This window comes from Alligator sinensis, unplaced genomic scaffold, assembly GCF_000455745.1.
Source record: "Alligator sinensis unplaced genomic scaffold, ASM45574v1 scaffold868_1, whole genome shotgun sequence".
Classification (NCBI taxonomy): Eukaryota; Metazoa; Chordata; order Crocodylia; family Alligatoridae; genus Alligator; species Alligator sinensis.
Window position 1 is genome coordinate 46,964 of NW_005843155.1, and position 8,691 is coordinate 55,654.

Sequence of the window (8,691 nt, forward strand, 5' to 3'; positions counted from 1 at the left end):
GTTTTTGTGCACTTGCAATGGCTTGAGTTGGAGCAGCAGACACAGCTCGTTAAGAGCCTGGAGGTGAAGGCCTGGGATTGGGTAATGGAGTCCTGGCGCTGCAGGTCACGAGTTCAAATCCACCTCTCAGCAGGCACAAAAGCACGCTGTTCCCGTCTGACGGTTGTCAAGGGGGATGAGATGGCCCGTTGTCTTCAGTCTGCCGTCTGATGGGCAGAGGCTGCCATTGATTATATGGGTGGGGGCAGCGGCCAGGAGCTTCCCTCCTCAGGATTGGGCCCCCCTTGTGCCAGGGGCTGTGCTGAGCTGTAGCAAGAGGCATCCCTCAGCCGCCTTTGTGGCGGCTGAGGTCTCTCCCGAGGAGGGTTGCATCCTGTGCAGGTGCTTGGCATGTGTCTCCGAGCAAACGTGGGGATATCAGGCTTGATCCTGGGAGGGGTTGAGCCCCTCCTGAAGGTTTCCCTGTACTTTATTGGGAACAGAGAGTGGGTAGTGTTATGCAGGGGGGCTTGTTGCTTTGTGGGATTGGACCCTGGACTACAGGCTTGTTGCTGGTTTGCTCTACCATCCCTCTGATGGGCTCAGCGGTACCCACAGGAATGGAGACAGCCGCCAAAGCAACCCCACGGAGGAGCGTCACCTTGCATTAGTGCCTATGGAGAGACCTGAGGGGGTCTGGGTAGCTCAGGGGATCCTGAGTATGTTGTTTTAAAGCCCCCACTTTGGATCCAGGCTGGCTGATCTATACCAAGCAACCTTCTTCTTGGGTTGTGTAGTCAGTCTGCTGGTCCCAGGCCTGCATCTTATGGGCCAGTTTCACGCAGTCCTCGAATGGCCAGCAGAAGGGTTGAATGTGTGGCAGAGACCACACTCTTCTCTCCTTATAGACCTGGCAGGGCCCCCAGGACACCCCCACACGGCCTGGACAGTGGATAGAAAGGCAAGCTCTGAGTCCAAGGCTCACCAATCTGTGCTAGTTTAGGAGAGCTAAATTCAAAGCAGATAGCCAGGTGTCCTCCTGGGGTTGCATTCAGAGGGGAGGTGCTCCAAGTGCATCCCCATCACCTGGACACCTTCATCGTGCGCTGCCTGACCAACCAGACTGGCTTTTCTCCTGGGCAGCTTGCAGTACGACAGCTTGTAATAAGCAGGGCTGCACCCAGCTTGGCCCCAGACGCCGGTGGAAGGAAGCGAACAAAATGTTTCTTTCCGGCGGTGGCAGCCAGCCGGCGTCTTCTTCAGACGCGGTGTAGAGGACGTTCTCTGCTAGCAAGCAGATGGCTGGCTCGGAGCATAGCGTGGACATATGTGAGGACATCCTTTTCCAGCCTGGCACAGCATCATTGCTTTCAAGAGGTTTAAAAGGTCCCATGGGTGTTTCTGGGCTGGAACAAAGCATTTTTAGGCGGGGTCTTCCATGCTTGAGCAGCTGGAATAGCTCAGTCACTTGTATGTGTAGGAAGGTAGGGCTGGAAGGGACCTCCATCCCCCTGCTCCAGGCAGGAACGTCCCCATCCAAACCAACCCAGCCAAGAGTTTCTACACTTAGAAACTTCCAGCGATGGGGTGTCTACAGCCCCTGCAAGGTGCCTGTGCTGAGCCATCCTCATCGCCAGAAGCATCATAACCTCTCCCTCGTAGCTCAGTCTCTCTCGGTGCATGTTCTGGATTGCACTTAGCATTTGGAGGATGTCCTTGCACATTTGGATGTAGCACAGCCCTTCCTTTCTTCTTCATCACGCGGTTCGAATGGAGATGACGCTCTGCCCAGCTTCAGGGCTGCACTTTTAGCATGCAGCTGTCTGACGGGCTCACCCCCACCCCGTCTCTGACCAAGGTTGTGCCTTTTATGTGAAGCATGGAAAAAACACAGACTGTGGGATTGTTGGCAAAATGGTTCAAGGACTTGCATTTCCCTGGGAAACCAAGTCCGACCCTGTTTTCACATCACTGCAAATTCTGTCAGACATTGATATGAGGTTGTAGTTAGGAGGGGGAGCTGCCTCCTCTTCCACACAGCTACTCCTCCCGTGTTTGGATTAGATATCAGCCCTTGTGATGTTTTAGCAGGTCCTGGGGGCTGCATTTTTCAGAGCGAACCAATAATCAGAAAGTCTTAGCTTGCATTTGCAAAAATAAAATAAAAGCCGTAAGTTTTTGGCCCTCGTGACGGCAGAGAAGAGCTTGTACATGTGATTGCCTAAAGGCTCCCAAGCCAGACTGTGCTGATCTGCTGACTCGGGAGATGTAAAGCAAATCGTATGTACTGGCCAGCTCCGCAGAGCCAGCACCGCTGAGACAGGCTGTCGGATGCTGTCTCCCACTGCATCACCAGCTAAGGTCTGAGGTCTGAATCTGGGGTGTTTACTGGGAGGCTTCCTGGATTTACTGGGTTTTCGAGTCTTGTTTTAACCTTCGCTTTGCAGGGTTGGATTCCTACCTCGGATCGAGCAGCACTCTGTGCGTTTGGGGCAGGCACCTTCAGGTCATCTCTCCGGGTGCTGGAGCTACCAAGGCCAAAGTGCCCTCCAGCCCAAATCACGGCACGCTTGGGGATGCTCTTGGTTGTCAATGGAAAAATGGTCTTCACGGTGCCTGCTTCCAAAGCCAGGGTCAACAGGACTCCTTTGCTTTCCTTTCCTTGTGTTAACTTCTTGTCTCGTGCATCTCCCTCTTCTAGTTCGTGAAGTTTGCGAACATCGAGGAGGACACCCCCTCCTACCACCGGAGCTATGACTTCTTCGTGTCCCGCTTCAGTGAGATGTGCCACTCCAGCCATGACGACCCGGAGATCAGAACCAAGTGAGTGAATGGGATAAAACGCTTGAGCCTTCTCCTTGTCGAGCAAATGCATGGGCGGGACTTGGGGTCTCGGGGTCCCTGTCAGCACAGACGCACAGCACATTTACTATGGAATAAATGGGTATGCGGTACCCCTGTAGCTGCACAGCGGACACGCATCGCACGGCCTCACACTGATGTAGGCTGCTGTATTCCAGGGTAAAGATGACCCACATAAAATGAAAGCTTATACCCCAGCAAAAGTCACATGGGGGAACCATGCATGTGTCTGCCCTATTTCTATCACCTCCTAGGGTGATTGCTTCAGCATTGTAGCAGCAGCTGCTGCAGGCAGCTACCTGGCCATGTATCTGCTCCTTGACGCTTCAGAGCAAAATTCAGGATAAACTACTCTGCAGTAAGCGCGGCATGTGTCAGTGTAACAGCGTCCGTGGACAAACTCCTGGAAGTTGCTGCCACCTTGGAACAGACTTCTTTGCTAATCTGTCCCGCCCCATATCTTCCAAATGCCATGCCCCAGTTCCTTTGATGGAACTGATGGGGTACGCTGGGCGCATCTACATGAGACTCATAACTTCGCATTAGCATAGTTTACTGTGAAGTAAGTGCGTGCGTCTACACGTGCACATGCTTACTTTGCAGCAAACCTCCCTAATCCCAAGCAAATTTGCTACCTGCAGATGCAAGTAGCAAATTTACTTGGGATTAGTCATGACACCGTAGCGCTTGTGTACATGCCTCACCCGGAGCCAAACCTGCTTCCGGTCAGCTGTCCACCAGGGGTGGGAGATAGTCCCTCCCCGGGGAGTTGCCTGCTGCCAGGGTGGGCTCTGCCCCAGGAGCCTGGGCGGGGGCTATGTACCCTTGTCCCAGCAGCAGGGAGCTCCAAACTGGGAGGTCCTTATCTACCAGCCCCCGCTCCACCATCATGATTGGGGAGCAGGGGCCTGGGAGACCCTTATCTCCCAGCCTGAGTTTCGTGGTTATGGGGGTCAGACTGGGAGACCCCCAGTAGCAGCAGACAGCTGTCTCCTGGCCCAGTGCTCCCTGCTGGCCCCTGGGCTAGCACCCAAGGGGAGCCTGGTGCTCCCCACAAGTGGCAGCAGGGGCCCGCTGTAGGGCTGCAGGGAACTGGGTGCAAATTTGACCCCCAATCAGTGCATGTGTAGACACCTGCCCAAAAAACCCTTACTCTGGAGTTGCTTACACCAGAGTAAATTTGAGCCAGAGTAAATGCATGTGTATATGCGCCCACTGGGTACAAATCCACCATCTTGGACAGTGCGCTATGAGCCACCAGAAGATAAATGAGTGAGTGAACGGAGCCTCAGACAGGAGTCTTGGACATGGGCCAGGTCGGATGAAGCTCACCTTGGCCTCTGGTTGCTCGCAGCCTCCAGTCACCTTTCCCAGCACTGGCGTTTTGTACGAGTGTGCCTCACTCGATGGTGGTCACATGGGGAAAGTGCTCAAGTACTAATGAGTGACTTGCTTGCCCGTGAAGGGAGCTTGTGCCCCAGAAGGATTAATTATGAATAATGCAGATGGATGAATAGTGTTTATTGCTGCCAAAGCCCATCCTGTCAGCAGGGCCCTGGAAAACAACCAGCACCCTCAATTGCTGCTTTCTCCCTCCTCTGCAAAGCATTCGGCGATCCTGCTGGTTCAGCCTCAGTAACGACCCTGCTGCTCATAACGAGAGTCTATGAGGGGAGGAGAGGGGAGAAATGCTGCCAATCCAGTTTAATTGCTTCCCCTCACCCCATAATGAAGCTCGACATTGGTAAAAGGCTTGAAAGGCTGGGGAATAATGCGCAGCGCTGGGCCAGAGAGAGTGCAACATTATAATGCTAATGTGCTAAGGCTGTTTTCCTCTTAATGGGAGGAAACGTGGGAGCAGCTCATGCTCTGATGGTGCGTAACTCCGGGGCTAGGAGCAGGTTGTTGACAGTGGCAGGACACTGGCAGTGCCCTCGTCCCCCTGATTTACCAGGGGCAAATGAGGGTGTTTTGGGCGTTTTGGGCCACTGCACATAGTAGCTGTGCAAGAGAGTTGTTCGCACAAGCAGTTATGTGGGATTTCATAGATTTCATAGATTTCATAGACATCAGGGCTGGAAGGGACCTCGGAAGATCATCGAGTCCAGCCCCCCGCCCAAAGGGCAGGAAGTCAGCCGGGGTCATAGGATCCCAGCAAGATAAGCATCCAGTTTGCTCTTGAAGGTGTTCAATGAAGGCGCTTGAACCACCTCCGGTGGCAGGCTGTTCCAGACCTTGGGGGCTCGGACAGTAAAGAAGTTCTTCCTTATGTCCAGCCTGAAACGGTCTTGTAGTAGTTTGTGACCATTCGACCTCGTCATCCCTTGGGGCGCTCTGGTGAACAAACGTTCCCCCAGATGCTGGTGGTCACCCCTGATAAACTTGTAGGTGGCCATCAGATCACCCCTGAGCCTGCGCTTTTCCAGGCTAAAGAGCCCCAGGGTTCTCATCCTGTCATCGTAGGGTCTGCTTCCCTGACCTCTGATCATGTGCGTGGCTCTTCTCTGGACTCTCTCAAGCTTCTCCACATCCTTTTTGAATTGTGGAGCCCAAAACTGGACACAGTACTCCAGCTGCGGCCTCACTAGGGCCGAGTACAAGGGGAGAATGACGTCCCGGGATTTGCTTGAGAAGCATCTATGGATGCAAGCCAGCGTTTTGGTCGCTTTACTAGGCGCAGCATCGCATTGCAGGCTCATGTTCATCTTGTGGTCAATGATGACCCCCAAGTCTCTTTCTTGCATAGTGTTGGCCAACATAGCACTGCCGAGCCTATAAGGATGCTGCGGGTTTTTCTTCCCAAGGTGGAGAACCAAGGTGGATAGTTCAGACAGGACTGATCCTGCCTTGAGCAGGGGGCTGGACTAGATGACCTCCTCAGGGCCCTGCCAGCCTGGCTTGTTTGTGATCCTGTGGTCATCCCTCCTGGGCTAGCTCTTCCCAGAGCACTACAGTAGCTCCCGAGCCCCGCGACAAGACTGGATTCATTGCATCGGGCAGCATCCAGCTCCCGTTTGCTGTATAGTCCCTGCCTGGATCTGGCTTGGAGAGGGAGCAGGCTGAATGGCAGGATTGGGGAAGGGGAGCAACTTATGCAATGTCACCTTGCAGATGCCAGCAAAGGCGGTGGGATTTCAGTGAACTGCTGATGGGGTTTGCTGCTTGGCATTAGGACTGAATTGCCCAGCCACCTGAAGCTTTAAGGTGGTGGTATAAGACGCTGGACCCTCAGTGACATACCTAGAGGGGTGGCCAACCATAAGTGGCATGGGTGGCCTCCTGTAGGACTTATGGAGCTAGCTGAGCCTCGGTGATGCCTGGACGCCAAGCCAGAGTATGCCTCAGCCTGAAGGACTTGCCTCTGTTTTACCAGGAGTACATTAAGACTCCCAACTCGCCGGCTCTTATTCAGCTTCCGAGCTTGCAAGCCCTGAGAAACAAATGCCCATGAAACTGGGAGAAAACACACAGATGGCCCTCAGGGAATAGGGTCCCAGTTGCCAGTTGTATATTTTTCCGCCCTTGCCTTGGCTTCACCCTTTCATCCCAACCCTGGTGCATTGAGACCTGCCTTGGACCAGAAGAAAGCTTCCTTTCTCTCCCTTAAACTGTTCTGCACTCCGTGCTGCTCTCTTCATTGCTAGTGCAGATGGACATGGCTATTCTCTGGTGGCACGGCTGGTTATTAGCTGCCTTTTTAAAGCCAGGTAAGAGTCTTCAAGCCCTGGGTTTGGCATATGCTATTTTATCATACACAATATTCACCTTTCCCCCAAAAGCGAGCTGCTGGAAATTGGAGCGTGCGTGATATGGGAGAAATATGGTTTCTGCAAAAGTGAGATCCCCCAGCTGCTGCTCAGTTACTGATTACAAAGAAAGAGCTTTTCTCTTCGTTCTGCCTTTCAAGAGCAAGGCGCTCATCTTATTCCAGGACCTGTTGTAGGTGAGGAAACGAGGTAGGCATTTTATCACGTGGAGGTCAAGAAAATGCCCGAGACCCTCTGCGTGGTGATTCAGAGCTGGAGTCTCGGTGTCTGAAACATCAGTCTGTGCCTGCTGGGTTCACTGATTTAATCCAGCTGCAGATCAGACCTTTGCTACTCCTGATGACTGACATTAATACCTGTTGCTAGCCCAGTGCCTCTCTATTGAAATCAGTCTTGCTAAAAGTGGCAGGACCCTGCAGGGTGTTTTTCTGAGGTCCCTGGAAACTCCAATTACTCTCTTAAACTTCCCACTCACCCTCCAGGGGAGGGGATCCGCCTAGGAGTGGGATCTTAGACACCCAGAGCCGTGGGGCTGGAAGGGAGCTGCAGAGGTCACATCCAGTCCAGCCCCTGCCCGAGGCAGGATCAGCCCTGTGCAAACCAGCCCGGACACATCCATTGCCCAACCTTGTAACAAAACTACATGGCTGACCGTGACACAACATAAGACGTCACACCCGAACCTGATATAGGTAAAGCAGGGGGACCACGGCTTTGCAGTAACGTCCTGTTGCTGCAAAAATTGTTAATATATGCTCGAGAGATCCCAGGCAGAAGCCGTGCTACAGAGGAGGGCAAACCACCCCTGCTTTGTTCCCCTTCTCAGGGAACTTTGCAATGTCTGACGAATGCAAAAGAAATAAGGAACAGTCTTCTGCTTGGGTCTGGTTTTCACGGGTCGCTCAGCCATCTCTCAGGGCTGAGAAGAGAAGCCCAGGGTCCTGACTTCACCTCTAGTTCGTATTCAGCTTTTAGAGTTAGGGTGAGGACCCAGGTGTCCCCCTGCTCCAGCTGCTGGGTGGCAGCCTCTCCCTAAATGTGAGGGGCGATGGGGGCAATCTGCTGCTTTGCCAAGAGCAATCAGGGGTCTTGGGCATGCTGATGAATGGAGAGCACTGTCTCGGCCACGTATCCTCATGCCTGTTGTTTGTAACCCTTTCCCCCAGGATCCGGATGTCCGGGATCAAGGGGCTGCAGGGGGTGGTGAGGAAGACTGTTAATGATGAGCTCCAAGCCAACATCTGGGACCCGCAGCACATGGACAAGATCGTGCCTTCGTTGCTTTTCAACCTGCAGCACGCCGAGGAGGCCGAGAGGTAGGTGGAGCCTTGCTTTTCTCTTCTAGTAGCGCAGTCTCGCTTGAAATCCCCCCAGGACCGAGTCTGCAAATGGAAGAGATGTGATTCCAGGCGGCGCGGCCATCCCCTTTGCCCAAAGGGGTTGCATACAGCACAGGAGCTCCTCATTCCCATTGCTTGTGAAGTCCCATTCCCAGCGCCCTGCAGGAAACCAAAGGTGAAACCATCAGACCCGTTGCCCGGTCCCAGCGGTGTAACCCGCAAACCACATGCCGTGCGTCCTCTCCCCACAGAATCACAGCACTTCACGGCCTTTACAGTTTAGGGGGGCTCCTTGCAGGACCGCTGTCATGTCTGGGGCAGGGGCTTCGTGCTGCTCTGGGCAGTGAGTTGCACAAGTTAACCGTGCATTGTGCAAAAAAGGACGCTGCCATCTAGCAGCCGTGTCCCAGGACGGACGAGGGGCTGCGAGTCTTTGGAAACATCACAAAGCAACCCCTTTGCTCTCTCTGTTCCCCATTCGTAGCCGTTCCCCATCGCCTCTGCAAGCCACGGAGAAGGAGAAGGAGAGTCCCGCGGAGCTGGCGGAGAGGTGCCTGCGGGAGCTGCTGGGGCGGGCAGCTTACGGCAACATCAAGAATGCGATCAAACCGGTTCTCATGTGAGTTGCCTCATCGGCTCTTTGTCCATCTGCCTGGCCCCGGGATGGGCTGCCCAGGGCAGGATGGTGCGCTCTCCCCCTTGCCCCAGAGCCAGAGCTTTTCTTGTTGACAAAGAGCAGCAGG

At 54.0% G+C, this 8,691-nt stretch overlaps 1 protein-coding gene across 13 annotated transcripts in view; it reads left to right on the forward strand.

Moving 5' to 3' along the window:
- Positions 1-8,691, forward strand: part of EFR3B (EFR3 homolog B) — a 60,202-nt gene that overhangs the window by 13,694 nt on the left and 37,817 nt on the right. For all 13 annotated transcript variants that reach the window (XR_003092161.1, XR_003092159.1, XR_003092160.1 and 10 more), the window contains exons 4-6: positions 2,681-2,802; positions 7,775-7,924; positions 8,433-8,567. Coding sequence is in view for 5 of the 13 variants with exons in the window: in XM_025194069.1 (XP_025049854.1) it covers positions 2,681-2,802; positions 7,775-7,924; positions 8,433-8,567 (407 nt within the window). In the remaining 8 variants the exon portion in view is untranslated. The remainder of the gene's footprint in view (positions 1-2,680; positions 2,803-7,774; positions 7,925-8,432; positions 8,568-8,691) is intronic.